This window comes from Mesoplodon densirostris, chromosome 7 (assembly GCF_025265405.1).
Source record: "Mesoplodon densirostris isolate mMesDen1 chromosome 7, mMesDen1 primary haplotype, whole genome shotgun sequence".
Taxonomy (NCBI): Eukaryota; Metazoa; Chordata; class Mammalia; order Artiodactyla; family Ziphiidae; genus Mesoplodon; species Mesoplodon densirostris.
Genome location: NC_082667.1, coordinates 47,349,559 through 47,368,931, shown reverse-complemented (window position 1 = coordinate 47,368,931; position 19,373 = coordinate 47,349,559). Strand labels below are relative to the sequence as shown.

The 19,373-nt window shown below is 36.6% G+C and overlaps 1 protein-coding gene across 1 annotated transcript in view; it reads left to right on the top strand.

Moving 5' to 3' along the window:
• The first annotated feature begins 5,684 nt into the window (after positions 1–5,684).
• The window catches only part of HIKESHI (heat shock protein nuclear import factor hikeshi), a 31,931-nt gene continuing 18,242 nt past the window's right edge, over positions 5,685–19,373 (top strand). Inside the window, exons 1-2 of the mRNA XM_060104452.1 lie at positions 5,685–5,914; positions 8,084–8,321. Coding sequence (XP_059960435.1) covers positions 5,885–5,914; positions 8,084–8,321 — 268 coding nt within the window. The 5' untranslated portion in view covers positions 5,685–5,884. The remainder of the gene's footprint in view (positions 5,915–8,083; positions 8,322–19,373) is intronic.

The following is a 19,373-nucleotide window of genomic DNA, read 5'->3' as shown; positions in this document are numbered from 1 at the left end:
TGGCTGAGTAGTATTCCATTGTATATATGTACCATATCTTCTTTATCCATTTATCTGTCAATGGGCATTTAGGTTGCTTCCATGACCTGGCTATTGTAAATAGTGCTGCAATGAACATTGGGGTGCATGTGTCTTTTTGAATTATGGTTTTCTCTGGGTATATGCCCAGTAGTGGGATTGCTGGGTCATATGGTAATTCTATTTTTAGTTTTTTAAGGAACCTCCATACTGTTCTCCATAGCGACTGTATCCATTTAAATTCCCACCAACAGTGCAAGAGGGTTCCCTTTTCTTCGCACCCTCTCCAGCATTTGTTGTTTGTAGATTTTCTGATGATGCCCATTCTAACTGGTGTGAGGTGATACCTCATTGTAGTTTTGATTTGCATTTCTCTAATAATTAGTGATGTTGAGCAGTTTTTCATGTACTTCTTGGCCATCTGTATGTCTTCTTTGGAGAAATGTCTATTTAGGTCTTCTGCCCATTTTTGGATTGGGTTGTTCGTTTTATTAATATTGAGCTACATGAGCTGTTTTTATATTTTGGAGATTAATCCTTTGTCTGTTGATTTGCTTGCAAATATCCTCTCCCATTCTGAGGGCTGTCTTTTCGTCTTGTTTATGGTTTCCTTTGCTGTGCAAAAGCTTTTAAGTTTCATTAGGTCCCATTTGTTTATTTTGTTTTTATTTCCATTACTCTAGGAGGTGGATCGAAAAAGATCTTGCTATGATTTATGTCAAAGAATGTTCTTCCTATGTTTTCCTCTAAAAGTTTTATAGTGTCTGGTCTTACATTTAGGTCTCTAATCCATTTTGAGTTTATTTTTGTGTATGATGTTAGGGAGTGTTCTAATTTCATTCTTTTACATGTAGCTGTCCATTTTTCCCAGCACCACTTACTGAAGAGACTGTCTTTTCTCCATTGTATATCCTTGCCTACTTTGTCATAGATTAGTTGATCATAGGTGCGTGGGTTTATCTCTGGGCTTTCTATCTTGTTCCATTGATCTATGTTTCTGTTTTTGTGCCAATACCTTATTGTCTTGATTACTGTGGCTTTGTGGTATAGTCTGAAGTCAGGGAGTCTGATTCCTACTGCTCCGTTTTTTTCCCTCAAGACTGCTTTTGCTATTCGGGGTCTTTTGTGTCTCCATACAAATTGTAAGATTTTTTGTTCTAATTCTGTACAAAATGCCATTGGTAATTTGACAGGATTGCATTGAATCTGTAGATTGCTTTGGGTAGTATAGTCATTTTCACAATATTGATTCTTTCAATCCGAGAACATGGCATATCTCTCCATCTGTTGGTATCATCTTTTTTTTTTTTTTTTTTTTTTTTTTTTTTTTTTGTGATACATGGGCCTCTCACTGTTGTGGCCTCTCCCGTTGTGGAGCACAGGCTCCGGACACGCAGGCTCAGCAGCCATGGCTCATGGGCTGAGCTGCTCCGCGGCATGTGGGATCTTCCTGGACTGGGGCACGAACCCATGTCCCCTGCATCGGCAGGTGGACTCTCAACCACTGAGCCACCAGGGAAGCCCTGTTGGTATCATCTTTAACTTCTTTCATCAGTGTCTTATAGTTTTCTGTATACAGGTCTTTTGTCTCCTTAGGTAGATTTATTCCTAGGTATTTTATTCTTTTTGTTGCAATGGTAAATGGGAGTGTTTCCTTAATTTCTCTTTCAGATTTTTCATCATTAGTGTATAGGAATGCAAGAGATTTCTGTGCATTAATTTTGTATCCTGCAACTTTACCAAATTCATTGATTAGCTCTAGTAGTTTTCTGGTGGCATCTTTAGGATTCTCTACGTATAGCATCATGTCATCTGCAAACAGTGACAGTTTTTCTTCTTCTTTTCCAATTTGTATTCCTTTTATTTCTTTTTCTTCTCTGATTGCCGTGACTAGGACTTCCAAAACTATGTTGAATAATAGTGGTGAGAGTGGACATCCTTGTCTTGTTCCTGATCTTAGAGAAAATGGTTTCAGTTTTTCACCATTGAGAATGATGTTCGCTGTGGGTTTGTTGTACATGGCCTTTATTATGTTGAGGTAGGTTCCCTCTATACCCACTTTCTGGAGAGTTTTTATCATAAATGGTGTTGAATTTTGTCAAAAGCTTTTTCTGCATCTATTGAGGTGATCATATGGTTTTTCTCCTTCAATTTGTTAATATGGTGTATTACATTGATTGATTTGCATATATTGAAGAATCCTTGCATCCCTGGGATAAATCCCACTTGATCATAATGTATGATCCTTTTAATGTGTTGTTGGATTCTGTTTGCTAGTATTTTGTTGAGGATTTTTGCATGTGTATTCATGAGTGATATTGGTCTGTAATTTTTTTTTGTAGTATCTGTCTGGTTTTGGTATCTTTTTAATTGTATTTGTCTCATCTTTTTTAAAAAGTATTTATTTATTTATTTATTATTATTGTTTTGGCTGTGTTGGGTCTTCGTTGCTGTACGTGGGCTTTTCGCTAGTTGCCGACAGTGGGGGCTACTCTTTGTCATGGTGCGTGGGCTCCTCATTGCAGTGGTTTCTCTTGTTGCCGAGCATGGGCTCTGGGCATGCAGGCTTCAGTAGTTGTGGTGCATGGGCTCTAGAGCGCAGGCTCAGTTGTTGTGGCTCACAGGCTTAGTTGCTGTGAGGCATGTGGGATCTTCCTGGACCAGGGATAGAACCTGTGTCCCCTGCACTGGCAGGTGGATTCTTAACCACTGCACCACCAGGGAAGTCCCTGTGCTTTTATTTCTTGTTCTCCTTGTTTTGGAGAGGAAACTTTCCTTAGATGAAGAGAAATAATATTTTTGCTTTTGAAATCAGAATTCAATGCCCTCATTCTAGAAGTGTGAAAACCTAATGCCTAAAAGGATAAAATAAATTACTTCATCCCTAGGCTAGTTAATGGAAGAGCTAAAACCAGAATTCAGCTCGTGATTCCCTGGCCAAAACTGAACTATGATTTGTTCTTTCTCCACAGAAGCAAATGTAGTCTGAGAGCTGGTAGGTACCAGTGAGGTCCGAGGTAAATTTTCCCAAGTTTTCCATGAATCTCCTTAACAATATAAGTGGATTTCAGCTTTGGTTAAAATATCAATGTGAATGGGAGAATTCATTATTCTATATCTACCTATTCTTATTTCAGAGAGCTCTGATTATTGGAGACATATTTTCCTCTGAAACGCTTTTCTTCATTTCCATACATTGTATCTATTTCTGCTCTCTTTAGTTACAAAGAACTTTTGTATTTAATAATAATATAGTTTGGTGAATAGAAGGCTGGCTTTCATAGTCTGGAGAAAGGATACTAAACTCACTGCCTCTAATTCTTTGTCCAACCTAAAGAAAATATTTGAGCCAGTTGGGAGGATGTAAGAAATTTCCAAGTGAATATTACAGGCAGATAAAACAAGTTGCATAAGCACAGAAAGGTTGAAAAATACACGTTGCTCAGAGAATACAAATACATAGTTACAGTATGTAAAGGAAAAAACCCTGTCTTCTTCCCATGTTTCTCCTTTACTCTCACACTACTACCATACTCACAATACTTCTAAAACCAGATATGTGTGGGTTTTCCCTACACTGAGCAATTGTGTGACACCAGCTTGGTGTCCTACAATTTAACTCAATCCTGACACTGTCAACCTGGAGACAGCACCTGGAGATAGCATCAGATCCCACAGGTTAAGGGCTCAATCCCACAAGACTGCCCCTACTTCAGATGCCAATTGCAAGTAGTTAAGTGCCCAGGTTACCTACAACTTCTGTCCAACACGGCTATAATTGGAGGTTCCCATGACCTCCCCCCCTTGGATTTGATTATTGGCTAGAACAACTCACAGAACTCAGGGAAACATGTTTACCAATTTATTAAAGGATATGATAAAGGATACAGATGAACAACCAGATGAACAGATACATAGGCAAGGTCTGGGAGTGCAGGAGCTTCTCTCCTGGTGGAGTTGGGATGCATCATCCTTCTGGCAGGTGGATGTATTCATCAACCTGGAAGCTCTCCAGACCTCATACTCTTGGGATTTTATGGATGCTTCCTCATGTAGTCATGATCAATTAACTCCATCTCCAGCCCCTCTCCCCTCTCTATAGAATGTGGGGAGGGGCTGAAAATTCCAAGCTTCTAATCAGGCTTCATCTTTCTGGTGACCAGCTCCCATCTAGGAGCCACCCAGAAGCCCACCAGAGTCCCCTCATTAGAACAAAAGATGCTCTTAGTGCTCTTATCACTTGGGAATTTACAGGGGTTTCAGGAGCCTGTGTCAGGTACATGAGGCAGAGACCAATATATTTATTTACTATTTCCTAGTAAGGTGGGTATGAAGACATGAAAGTTAGTCAGGAAAAGTAATAATGCTAAATGCTAACAGTTTATTAAGCTATATTCTGGCTACTACTTAGTACTTTACATGTAATAACCTTCATTACAACCTTATTATTATCCTGTTTTACAGAGGGGGAAAGGGAGACATGGTAGTGTTAGGGTAACTGGCCTAATATTATACAGCTAATAAATGACGGAGATGGGCTCTGAATCCAGGCAGTTTGTCTGCCCCTCATGTCTGTCTCATAATGAGTGGCCTTTTTATTTTGAAGATTCTGGGACTTCTTAGGTAGAAAGTTGGAGACATTGGTAGGAAGATCCTCTTCTATCTATTCATCTTTGGCTTTCTCAAAGGAGTATCTGAGACAAGATAGGTGGTCCAAGTTTATGGAGCCAGAGTGGAGACCAGAGGACTGTTCCAACATTCTGATCTTCCACACATAACCTGCGGTTAGGAGGACAGACTTGCTGGTGGCTGGTGGACTAAGCTCAGATATTTCAAGCTGGGCAGAGACCTTCAGGGAGGAGATATCTTACCTTCCTATCCAAGAGGAAAGGGAACTGAAGCTGTGAAAGGGAGAATGAGTACTGTTGGCAGTCAGTACTTGATGCCAGTTCTTCTTTTCTGCAAATGCGTAGAGGAAAAAAAAGACATTTTACAATTAAACAGCCATTAGTTAAGTATTGCCAGGTTCTAAGTGGTTGTTTATAAATTCATCTGACCCTCACAGCAACCCTAGGGGACAGGCACAATTATTATTCTTATTTTACAAATGGCGTCATTAAAGCACAAAGATATTATAACTTGCTTATTAGTGTTGTTTGTTTTCGGCAAATAAATGGAGGAGTGAGGCTGGAAAGAACTACAATAAAGTTGTCATTAAGTACAAAACAGCTGATTAAAAATCAGTACTTTTCAGCTACTGTGTAGCAGAAAGAACCCTAAATTTGAATCAGGATTTGGATTCAAGCCCCATCCCTGAGTGCTGTGTAAAGATTTGGGGCTGGTCACTCTGGGCAATTTTCTCGATTACAAAATGCAGACAATAATACCTACCTCCTAGGGTTTTTGTAAGGATCTAGCGAAATGACTGTAAAAGAGCACTGTAATCTCTAAAATGTTAGACAAACGTTAGAAACTTTCCCTCCCGGTTCTGGATTCGCAAATTTGGGATACGGACTACCAATCCCAAAAGGCAAATCCTCCGCGCTCCCTTCCCGGAAACCGGCGCAGGCCCTTCTGGGACTTGTAGTTTTATACGGGATCTGGCCCACCTTTCCCGTTTAGTAAGGGCGGTGCGGTGTGAGCCCCGGAAGTACTCGTCGCCTGAGAGGCGTTCTGGTTAGGAAGGAGAGGTCACAGGTCGCGGGGGCAGCAGGCGTTCTTGCCGCTGGCCTAGTCGCTATGTAGCGGAGGGGTAGGCACCCCCCGCATCGTTCCGGAAGGTTCTTGGGTTCGACTAGGGCAGTAGCCCCAGGTCTTCTAGTACCCGGCTTCGGGTCCTTGCCGGCTGAGCGGAGCCGCCGCCGTCATGTTTGGCTGCTTGGTGGCGGGGAGGCTGGTGAGGATGGGGCCGGGTGGTCTCAGGGAGGGGGCAGGACGCCGAGGGCGAGGCCCCGGGAAGGGGAGGGTGCGTCGGTGCGCGGGATGCGGGGAAACCCCCTCACGTCTAGTTGACTGCTGAGAGTGTGGGGGTGGGCAGTGGGACGCTGGGATGTTCGCTCTCCTTCCCCCCAGCGCTTTTCAGAGTAGCAGTCACACCATTAGCTGCCATTTATCGAGTGTGCATTATCTTAGGCAATGCACGCCTTTTGTCTATTCTTAGTCATCTCAGCCATCTATGTAGCGTTTATTTGGCACTGCAAACTTAACCGTAACTCGTGAGATGGTGGTTCTCATTCTCATTTTGCAGTTGAGGAACTTAAGCGCAGTTGGCAGTATAAATACTCGCCTGAGCACATAAAGTGAGTTCGAGGTAAATGTGGTGTTTGAATCTAGTCTGTAGCGTCCTGTTTGTCGAAGATGAAGGTACTCGGGCAAAGTATAACTGCTGGGTCCTTTTGGAAGGGCCTTAATAAAAATATGCTTAACGTAATTGGAAATGGGCTGATAGAAACGCCTGAAACTTAAAGCGTGAGCGATATCTGTGATGACCCCAGAAGGAGATGAGCAGCGAATTTCCTTATTGGTAAAAAGAGATTACCTTCCTTGATGAATTGTTAGGTAGAGTTAAGTACCTGGGATTGTTCCGGAAGAATCTGGAGGGTGAATCTTGCTTGCCTCCGTAGAAGCCACTCAGAAATCCATTTCAGACCTGATTCCTTTCACCTAGAATTCTTTCTCTTTATTTTTTCTCCCTGCTTTATTAAATGTTGCAGCCCCTTTGTTGAATTTTTTCATCAATTTTTGATAATGTAGTGTGTACACAGTTCTAAGGAACCACAGAGATAAATTGGAGATGGCTATCCTCAGAAGATTTATTGTCTGTCCCTTGAATGACTGGGAGGCCCCTTTTGGTTATGGTGGTAATTGATAATACTGGTGGGATAACTTTGTATTGCTTCTGCTCCGGATAGGAAGAATGAAAGGACCAGCCTGTGATTGAGTGTGGGACGAATTTCGTTAACGAATAACATTTAAAATGTGTGTGTTTTTCTAAAGAATAGAAAGACCCTGTGGAATCCATGTTGTCAGCTAATTTGGAAGGAATTTAGTTATAGCGGTGCCTGTGTCTATTTACCTAACACCTAACCTACGTAATGGGTATCCAGTAGGGGTTCCTTCATGACAAGATTTTCTTTGACGGTGTTTGACTTTTTAGTTCTGGAGTATTTGAACATGTTAATCAAAATGAAGGGCAAATAGACCTAGAGATGCCTCAACGTTTAACTACATTATTTTTTTACCAGAAAAATTCACCTAATCTAAAGTTATGGACTCAGTAAAAGATGTACCCTTTTTCCTAAGGTTGAGGATTAGAATGTCATAATACAGATTAACAGAATGTCTGGTGCCTTTGACAGAGTTGACATTTAAGAAATATTTATTTTACCTAATGATTATTTCAAGACTTGTAGATACCATGATTCTATGTGCCTTTTAAGATTATGCATGCCAAAAGCTGGTAAAATTGAATTTAATACTAATATAGGCATTTTGGTTTATATTTATGTTCTTTCTTCCTTTGTTTTATTCTTTGTATTTAAACCGGAGGGTTTAATAATTTGGAGGTTACAAATATATTTCAGTGAGTAGGCAAAATGACAAATAATGAATCTGCAAATAATGAGGATTGACTGTAATAACTTCTGAATTGCTTACCCATTTTAATTGCCCGAGATTCTTTACCTTCAAACTAGAAGATAAAGCTTTGGTGGCATGGTGTTTTAAACAACCTTTCATTTTTATAACATTCTGAAGCTGTAGTGATTTATTTATGTAAGTAAAATCCTTTCAGGGCACTTCTGAAATAATTTAGTAATGTTTTTGAAAGATTACATTCATTAAGTCATTTTAAGGCTAAATGTGTATTTTTAGATTTTTCTATTAAAATAAGCACTCTTTTTGGTGTATTTGGTAATTCCATAATTAGAGTATCAGATTGACCCAATGTTATACTTGATATAATGACTATTATTGACTATATTTGGTAACAGAGCTTACAGCAATACTAAAAGGGCTATAGAAACTTATCAAACTATTGAACTAAGGCGAGTTTCTTATATTCTAGGTGCAAACAGCTGCACAGCAAGTGGCAGAGGATAAGTTTGTTTTTGACTTGCCTGATTATGAAAATATCAACCATGTTGTGGTTTTTATGCTGGGAACAGTCCCATTTCCTGAGGGAATGGGAGGATCTGTCTACTTTTCCTATCCTGATTCAAATGGAATGCCAGTATGGCAACTCCTAGGATTTGTCACAAATGGGAAACCAAGTGCCATCTTCAAAATTTCAGGTCTTAAATCTGGTAAGAATAATATATTAAAATAGTTTCATAATTAAACGTTTTTCTTAAATAGCATAACATAGAATGTGGCTTTTTTTACTTTTCATTATATTTTTCTGATTGCTGAAGTAATATGTAACATTATTAAAAAAAAAAAAAAAATCAGGGACTTCCCTGGCAGTCCAGTAGTTAAGACTCCATGCTTCCACTGCAGAGGGCACAGGTTCCATCCCTGGTCAGGGAACTAAGATCCTGCATGCTGTGAGCATGGCACGGCCGGGAAAAAAAAAATCAGATGGTACTGACACATTTGAAAAATGGTAAGTGAAGAGACCTTACACTCATACTCCCCATCCATCCTCTGCCTCTGGAGAGAACCACTCACTGTGGTTTTCTTTGTATGCTATATACCTTTGTAAAGGGATTTTTTCTGAATAGTGGGTGTTTTAATAAAATGAGAGGAATCTTCTCATAATTTGTAATATGCACATCAGTGTTTAAATAAACAGATAAACCAAGTAGACTTGTATAGGAAATACAATGAGAGTCCTTTTTTTCTACGAAGATTTTTTGAGCTCTTAGATTTGATTACCCCTTCAGTGTTCTTCTGTTGGTTGTATTGACATTGCAGGTGTTAGATATTACAGGGACAGTCCTTGCTTTGATGCTTGAGGTATTTTGTTTAGAAATTGAGAATGATACTAGGTAGCATTTACTCCCATTGAATATCTGGTTCCTTTGAAAGTCTAGATAAAAACAGACATGAAAAGTCTTAGATTATAAATATTTGTTCTCCTGGAAATAGTCTGTAAAGTCCAAGGCAAAGTTATATTTAGGTAACATGTTTATATATTTAACAAACATTTTGCTATCTACTATAATGATTAAGTTCTTGCCTGAGATCACTCATATTACAAAGGAAGATAGTTCTATGGACCAATATTTAGAAGGGTGAAAAGTAATTGCGGATGTTTGTACAAAGTGCTGAGAGAGAATAGGTAAGGGACAATTAACTCTTAAGTAGGTTGGGGAAAATTTCTGGGAGGAGATGATATTGGACCTTTTGAGAAGATAAGTAGGAGTTTGTCAGGCCTGTGAGAGGCCTATTGGGCATTCTTTTCTAAGTAGAGGTAATATGGATATAATGATGAAAGTTTGAAATCGTGGTATGCTCAGAACGGCACAAGGTATGGTGTATAGGATAGGCAGGCACGGATCATGAAAAGCTGAAAAGCTTATGTATCACACTGACTCATTTGAATTTAATAGGCTAGCAATTATTAACATGCTTAGATCACAGACGTATTTGATAGTGTCATAAAAAGTATGTGTAATATAATATAACATAGTGTAAATACTAAAAAATTTGCATGTACTCTGAAGCCCATCCATGTGTCCCTCCCAATAAAGAACTGTCCCTGTAGGTATAGAGGAGCCAGTGAACAATTTCAAGTAAGGGAATGATATGATCAAATTTAATTTTTATCCTGAGGACTGTGAAGAATGAACTGGAGCAGTTCTGGCCAGATGATGAACTGTTAGCTGCTGTTATTTATGTAGTTGGAATTCTACAAGAAGAAATGGGAAAGAGTAATATTTAAAGCTAAAAATTGTTGAGATTGATGATAAATACTAATCTCTAGATTTAAGAACTAGGACAGATTCTTACAGTCCTTCTCAGTGGGGGTTCCCTGAGATAATTATCCCTAATCCCTAAGGCAGTGGTTCTTAAAGCGTGAGTCCCTGACCAGCAGCATCAGCATTACCTGGAAACTTGTTAGAAATGCAAATTTGTGGTAGGACCCCAGACCTACTGAATCAGAAAACTTGGATGGAGTCCAAGTATTTAAATAGGTTCCCTAGGTGTTTTTGTTGCCTTCTGAAGTTTGAGAATCATTGTCCTAGGGCATCCACCGTATGTAATGAATTAATACTTCTTGTACATATAGCATGGTATTAGTTCTGAATAGTCTTCGGGAGAATTAAGAAAATAGTCATTATCAAATCACTTTTTCTCTCTTCTGTAGCTGCACCTAAAAATAAATAGAAAAAATAAGTAGAAAAAAATGTGGACAACTCAATACACTTTAGTGAAGTTAAATAGAAAGTAATAAAGACACCAGAGAGAAGACAAGTCATTAATAACTGAACAGCAATGAGTCAGTTTAGCAGATTTATCAACAGCATGAATAGAGGTCAAAAGTCAATAGATGAGTATCTTCAAAGTGCCAAGGAAAAATAAAATAACCCTCAAAGCTATCATTGTAAAGTGAAGGAGAAATAAATGTGTTTTCATGTGGAGATGTAGCATTTACTACTAATAGACCATTACTGAAAGAACTACTGAAGGTAGTTGTACTTTAATAGGAAGGAACTGAATCCCTGAATGTAGAAGGGTATGCAAGACTCAAAGTTAGCAAAGAAATTGGTAAACACACAGACAAATCAGGACAACCTGATTACGTAAAACAATTCAATAAATAAATGCACAAGAATTAAATACTGTACTGGAAAACAGTGCATATGACAGGAGGGGTAGTGATCTGAGTAAGCTTTCTGAGGTCCTGGGGTTTAGAAAGAGTAATAAAATTGATTCTACTTTCAAGTAATCCTGTTAAAATTTTAAGGAAAACTTAAAAAGAAAGAGGGAAAAATACATGGTATGTGAAAAACAAAATGAGATGGTAGAAATAATTTCACATATATCAGTTATCAAAATAAATCTAAACAGACTAAACTTACCAGAGAAAGCATGGAGACTCCAGGATGGGATTTTTTTTTTTTAAAGGCAGCAAACTAATAATTATAGTGATGTTTATCAGTAACATGTCTAACACAAGGACCCCCCCAAAAAGCTATCATAGGTGTGTTTTAGAAAAATGGGACTAAGGCAAAAGCATTATCAAGGATTAAGAGGTTCATTCACTAGGAATGAAATAATTCACTAGGAAGATTTAAATATTTCTAGGAAAAAGTAAATGTCATGAATTTGTGTGTATATAAAACATAACTTCAAATATTAAAAAAAATTGACTTTACAATGATAAGTGGACAACCTTACAATCAATATTTTAATATACCTCTTGATAATTAATACATCAAGTAAATAAAATACTAGTAAAGAAGGAAAATTTGAATAAAGAATTAACAAGCTTGAGCTAATGGACACTATAGAACCCTGAAACTAATAATTAGATCATACACACTTTTTAAGTACACAGAACATTTATGAAATTTGACCACATGCCAAGTCATGAAGCAAGCTGTAGCAAATGGCAGACTATCAGTATGCAACCCACAATGCAGTGTAATTACAAATCAAAAGATAAAACGTTGCCATGTTTAGAAATTCAAAAATATTTTAACTAATGGGTCATAGAAGAAATGACTGTGGAAATTAAACTTCCACAGAAACCAAAGCAAAATAAAACATCACATATCAAACCTTTTGAATGCAGGTAAGGTAGTACTAAAGAGATTAACTCTTAGGCTTAAATGTGTGTATATGAAAAGAGATTGAAATGAGTGGGCTGAGTATTGAACATAGCAACGCAAAGAGAGTAGATGAAAAAATGGTAATGCTAAGAATAGAAATTAGTGACAGAAAGCAAAGAAATAATAGAGGGCCTTAATGAAATAAAAATCTGATTCTTTGAAAAGACTGATAAAATGATGAGCTACTGAAAAGATATATTTAGGAAAAAGAGAAGACACAATGTTATTGAAAATGTGAAAATGGAGATATAACTATAACTGTAGTAGAGACTAAGTAAAATTTATAAGAAATTTTATGCCAATACATTTGAGAACAACAAAGGAACTGATGAAATTGGCTATTTTCTAGAAAAATATACTAAAGAAAACTGACTCAAATAAATTTAAATCATGAATAGATACAATATCAATAAAGAAATTAAAATGAGTAATTAAAAATATACCTCTCCTGATGTGAATGGACCTAGGGTCTGTCATATAGAGTGAGGTAAGCTGGAAAGAGAAAAACAAATATATATTAATGCATATATGTGGAATCTAGAAAAACAGTACAGATGAAACTATTTGTAGGGCAGGAATAGAGAAGTAGACGTAGAGAACGGACATGTGGACACAGTGGGGGAAGGGGAGAGTGGGACGAATTGGGAGATTAGGTTTGACATAAATATACTACCATGTGTAAAATAGCTAGTGGGAACCTGCTATATAGCACAGGGAGCTCAGCGTGGTGCTCTGTGACGACCTAGATGGGTGGGGTTGGGGGGGTTGGGAGGGAGGTCCAAGAGGGAAGGGATATACATATACATATAGCTGATTCACTTCATTGTACAGCAGAAACAAACACAACATTGTAAAGCAGTTTTACTCCAATTAAAAAAAAAAAAAACCTCTCCCTTTCACATACAACTATTAGACCCAGATGGTTTACAAAGTTCCACTATACCTTTATGAAACAGATTGTTCATATCTCATATAAAGTGTCAGAGAATAGGAAAATAGGCAAAGTTACCCTAAATTTAGATTTTGAAGCTAATATATCCTCCTTATCAAAAAGGACAAGGACAATATGAAAGAGGAAATTTGGCCTAAGCCAGTTTTATTTATTTTGGATTTTTATATCTTTGTACATGTACAAGTTACAAAGTGAATTTAATAAGATATCTTTATTTTTAAAAACTTCATTATAGAAAATTCAGGATGTACAAAAGCAGACCAAATGGAATATTGAACCCTTCTCTAGTCATCACGCAGCTTCAAAAATGACCAACTCATAACTGAATCACTTTGTTGTACACCTGAACACTTAAAAACAAATAATTTCTTTATATCGGATTGAACATTTAATCAGTGTTCAGATTTCCAATGGTCTCAGAAGTCTTATGTTTATATATTTTAAAGTTTTAAAATATTTTCAGTCAGCATCTGAATAGTAAAGTCCCTACATTGCAATTAATTGGTTGATAGGTCTCTCAAGTATCTTTTATAAAAATCAAAGATTTAATGTATTCTGTCTCTATTTCCAGTAAATTATCTGGATTTAGAGGTTTGATCAGATTTCATTCAAATGCATTTAAAAAAATTTTTGGCAAGTTTATTATAGGCAATGGTGTGTTCTTTGATCAGGAAGTGTATTTTATATATATGTAAACACACACATACACACATATATAGTTATCTCTTTGGGAAATTAGCAGCCACTTATATGCAATGCTTAGATTCACTAATTCAAAATGATAATATTCTAATTGTCATTTATTAGCTGTAAAGAGACACTTGCTATGGGTAGCGTCATTATAAGGCAGGATAAATGCTTGATTATTAATATATCATTGTTCAAAAAATGAGTTGATACCCTAACGTACTCTGGAAGTAATAAGCTTTTTTTTAAAGAATTATATCATTGATGTGTGTGTGTGTATTTATTTATATTTGATGTGTTCTAACCATTTGTGTATCATCAGGATCCATTGGACCTAATTTTAATTTTTCAGTTTCTCTTTTAGGCAGATACTGATATTTCATGACTTTTATTCTTTCTAAAGAAATCCCCCAAAGAACAGAGAAAATTAAGTTTTTTTGTGACTAACAATTTTAATAGCTTTATTGAGTTATAATTTACATACAGTAATCTGCATATATTTAAAGTATACAATTTGGTAATTTTTGGTATATGTATACATCTGTAAAACCATTACCGCAATCAAGATAATGAACATATCCATCATCCCTAAAAGTTTCCTACTGCTCCTTTGTAATCCCCTCTCCTATCTCCTCCTCCACCCCAGGAAACTACTGATCTGCTTTCTGTCACTATAAAATAGTTGGCATTTTCTAGGGTTTTCTTTCACTCAGCATGTTTACTTTTACAGTCATCCATGTTGTAGTATGGCTCACTACAATAGTAATTCATTCCTATTTATTGCTGGGTAGTTGTGTGGTATACCACCATTTGTGTATCCATTCACCTGTTGATGGACATTTGGACTGTTTCAGTTTTTGACTCATAAAAATAAAGCCGCTATGAACATTTGTGTATAAGTCTGTATGGACATATGGTTTCATTTCTCTTAGATAAATATTTGAGAGTGGAATGGCTGGATCATAATGGTACTTCTGTGTTAAACTTTTTAAGAAACTGCTAAACTGTTTTGCAACATGGTGGCTCCATTTTACATTTCAGTCTGCAGCATTTCAGTCTGCAGTATATGAAAGTTCCACTTCCTCCCTGTCCTTGTCAACGCATGGTCAGTTTTTCGTGTTCTAATAGATGTATAGTGGTATCCCATTAGGTTTTAAATTTGCATTTCCCTAATGACTAACGATACTGAGCATTTTATTTTTTGAAATGCTTATTTGTTCTCTCTGTATCTTCCTTGGTGAAGTGTTTATTCAAATCTTCTGCCGTTTTTTAAAATTGCGTTTTCTTATTGAGTTTATTTTATTTTATTTTATATTTTTGGCTGCGCTGGATCTTTGTTGCTGCTCGCGGGCTTTGTCTAGTTGCTGCAAGCCGGGGCTACTCTTTGTTGTGGTGCACAAGCTTCTCATTGCGGTGGCTTCTCATTGTGGAGCATGGGCTCTAGGCCTGCGGGCTCAGTAGTTGTGGCATGTGGGCCCTAGAGCATGCGGGCTTCAGTAGTTGCAGTGTGTGGGCCCAGTAGTTATGGCACACAGGCCCTAGAGCACGTGGGCTTCAGTAGTTGCAGCACATGGGCTCCAGGGCACACGGGCTTTAGTAGTTGTGGCTCGCGGGTTCTAGAGCACAGGCTCGGTAGTTGTGGCGCATGGGCTCAGTTGCTCCACGGCATGTGGGATCTTCCTGGACCAGGGATCGAACCTGTGTTTCCTGCATTGGCAGGCAGATTCTTAACCACTGTGCCACCAGGAAAGTCCGCTCCTACTGAGTTTTGAGAGTTCTCTATGTATTCTTGATACAAGTTATTTATAAGATATGTGATTTGACATGTTTTTCTAGTTTTTGGATTGTCTTTTCTCTTTATGGTGTGTTTTATAGAGCATATGTTTTTGTGTGGTTTTTTTTGTTTTGTTTTTTTGCAGACATCTTGCTTATTGATTTGTTCCCTTGCATCTTTTTAAAAATTATTTTATTGAAATATAGTTGATTTACTTAGAGCATGTTTTTAATTTCAGTGAAGTTCAGTTTTTCAGTTTGTTCTTCTCTGGATTGTGCTTTTAGTGTTGCATCTAAGAAATCTTTGCCTAACCCAAGGTTACAAAAGTGTTCTCCTAGATGTTTTTAGTTTTAGATTTTACATTTGTATCTGGGATCCAATTTGAATGAATTTTCGTATTTAGTGCAAGGTATGGATTGAAGCTTGATTTTTTTTTTTTGCAAGTGGATATCAAACTGTTCCAACACCATTTGTTGAAAAGAGAAAGTAATGACATATTTTTCTGCCTTCATCATCAAATATATTCACTTGATACTCACTTGGGAGCTCTCAAAGTACTCCATTTTAAAGTAAAACATAAAGTACATAAATATTTATATAGATGTTTATATAAATATATATTAATTTAAAAAGGAAAGAGAAATGGAAATAGATACTGTTATACAGTTTTTTAATCAATTACTAGTTGGAAAGCATGCTAGAAAATTAAATGGATACTGATAGATATTAATAGTAATAAACGATACAGGAGGAGGAGCAACTAACTTGGGACAAGAGAGAGAGATTTTTGGTTTGGGTGTGAGGAACCTTTGGAACATGATAGCAATGCCTTAAACATAAAGTGGTGGGTTTTGTTTGTATAGCAATAGGCTAGTAGCCAGCCAACTATTAACCTTTGCATAGTTGGAAAGTGCAGGACATAGTTGGAAATTGTCAACATTTTGAGTTGGGAAAGGGGTGCAACATCTCTTTTTCATTTATGATCATCTATATTCCGTGAAGGAGACCCCTTAGAAATAGTGAAAAGTGCTTTCTTCTGTCATTTTTGGACTGCCTTTGGCTGTCTTTTCCCTTTTCTCTTGTGACACCCAAAAGGTTGGGAGTAGTGGGCATAACATTCTGAGATCATAAAAACCCAGACATTTCCTTATTGTGTTATCTCATCCAATCTGGAGAAAATTCAGCAATCAAAAATGAGTTAATACAGTTGCTCTAACCAAAACTTTAACATATTTTCTGTGGAGTTAGCTGAAACAGTCCAAAATCCAGTCCCAGAGTAATAATCCATTATGGGAAAATGGATTTATTTCCATTATGATAAAAGTAATTCTTTTATTCTCCTGCCTTTTAAAAAATAAATGATTTCTCATCATTTCCATTGTAACATGGCTTTTGATAGCTTTATCTACGAAAACAAAATGAAATTTCAAGGCAGTATTTTTAATGAGTAAAGCACAATGCTTTATTAAAGGAAAAACAGCTTAAAATATTTAGAGACTTATTGATTATCAACATTAAACAAATGATAAAATGCTGTTAAAATGTTTTGGGTGGTTCTTAGTGTGTTTGGAAAATGTGCTTTTCGGATGTTTAAAGTATTAGAATTCTTAATTTATACAGAAAAGATTAGACTTTTTATTCATATTAGGGAATTCTGTATTATTGAAATATAAGAATAGGTGGACTTGTAATGGATTTATATTTTTGAACCTTTGAGATGCCCTTTATAAATTTTATTACATTGAGCAAACCTAGCTAACTACCACATCAGGTTGGAAGAGAGACTTGCTGAAGTAACTTTAGGCAGTTGTGATTGAACTGAGAATTTATTAAGTAAGAAATCTAGAAGAATTTTATGGGAGTAGGGAGGGTAGAAGGTTAGTTGAAGTGAAGCAGATTTCATGTTAAACTTTGGCAGTGTTTGGTTCTCTGCTGGTTGATGAACAGATTTCTTAATTTTGCACAGAAAGGTTTTGGTAAGAGAAGGTCAGGACTGCTCTGTTGAGAGAATTGCAGTTGGTAGGACATCTTAAAACAAGTTACTGTGAGTTTTATCTTGTTTGAGAGAAGATTCTTTGTAGCTCTTGGGTTCTGAAAAAGAGTTATACGATGAATATACTTTTCGGCTGATGATGGAACAATCCGGGGTGATGGTTGAGAATTAGGATAGGACTAAACTTGAAAATATAGAAGGGAGGGTTTGATGTTAAGAAATGAAGAAACTTCCCTTCTTCCTTCCTCCCTCCATGGGATCTAGAAATCCTAAAAAAAAAAGTAGATAAATAAAAGGCACAAGCTTAGATACAGTTTGGTGGTTAGAGACTTAGGGAAGTTTAAGTGAGTCTCTTGCTAGTTTTATCTTTAGATGCTGTGCTTGGTGTTTAGTGCGGAAGAGACATTTAATCAAAAACTTAGTAAAAATCATGAAATACTGGGAGTATTATATAAAGAGATTCTTTGCTTTACAGAAATTGTATGCAAACTCAAATTAGCACATAAAAGGGAATATTAACAAAATTAAAATTTGTATGGAACTTATATTTTAAAAAGTGGGTATCTATATGTCTTTTGCTATATCGTGATTTTTAAGTTGTCTGTTTACATTGTGAATGCTTGGGAAATATACTAGAAATTACTGTAGACATTTCCATTAAACAAGTTACAGAAGAAAAGAGTACTTGCTGATATAAAGACTTTGTTGTATATCAACTTCATTCTTAGCACATACATATCAAATTGATGACTGCTTCAATTTAGGGTCCCCATATCTGTGTGTGAATATTAAGATCACTCCAAGACAGTATTCAAAGGAAGCAGGTTACTGAGCTGAGGTAATTGAAAGTGGCTCTATAGAGGATTAGACTGGAGCATGAACCTGAAGTATGAATAGGTTTGGATGGGATGGAAGTGGGAGGATGGGAATTGCATTTGGAAATCATCAGTCATGAAAGTAGTAGTATACACTGCACCTTCAAGTGACTGTGAGAAGGAGACTTTTAAAGGTAGCTTGATAGACTTCTATTTGGGACGGGTGGGGCGAGGGGTAAGGTTTAAAGGTAAAGTGGAGCTGTTGTGTGCTGGTTATGCTATGGGGGGTTTACATTTTTTTCTGGTAGACAAGTGTTTGAGTAAAAGAATATTTTAAAAATGATGTTTTAGTAAAATCATTGTCTAGGATGGGTTGGAGAATCTTGTCGAGATTAGAGCCAGAGCAGCCAATTAGAAAGATTTTATAATGTTTGAAGGATGAAGGAAAGGGTAACATTGAATATCTGCTCATACAATGCATTGTACTAGGCTTTCATGTGTATTATCTATTTAATCTTTATTATTAGCTTCTGGTTTTCAAGACACTGGATGTCAGAGAAATTAAATATTTTGCTCGCATTTGGTGTTGTCATACAATTGATTTTTGTATATTGACTTTGTATCCTGGAGGATGAAGGAAAGGGTAACACATTGAATATCTTGCTAAACTCCCTTATTAATAGTTCTAGTTGCATCCTAGAATTTTCTATATAGATGATTATAACATCTATGAAAAAGACTTTCATAGATTGGAAAGACTTTCTTTCCAATTTTTTGCCAAATTTTATGCCTTTTATTTCTTCTTATTGCCTTATTGCATTGCCCAGACCTTTGAGCATCATGTTGAATAGAAGTAGTAAGGGTGCAGTGAGGCAAGGAAAAGAAAAGAAACATAACAGTTGTTCTCTCTTCCTCTGTTTTATGAGTGTCTAAGATTGAAAATGAATTGCCCCTTTCATCAATATGAAATACGCTTTATTATGGTAATGCTTCTGTCTTAAAGTCTACTTTGTCTAAAATTTATATAGCTTCTCCAGCGTTCTTTCTCTCCAGTGTTCACATGCTATGTTTTTCCCGTATTTTTCCTTTGAGATAAATCTATGTATCTCTTGTAAACAGTGTATAGTTAGGTGCTGCCTTTTTTTTTTTGACCTCTGTCTCTGCCTTTTAAATGAGGTGGTTAGACCATTAATATTTAATGTTACTGATATGGTTAGGTTTAAGTTTTTATCTTGGGTTTTTTTTTCTGCCTTCTTTTGGATCGACTATTTTTTAAATCCATATTTCTTCTATTGGGTTTTTACTTTTACCTTTGCATTTTTTTTAGTGGTTCCTCTATGGATTATTATATGAATCA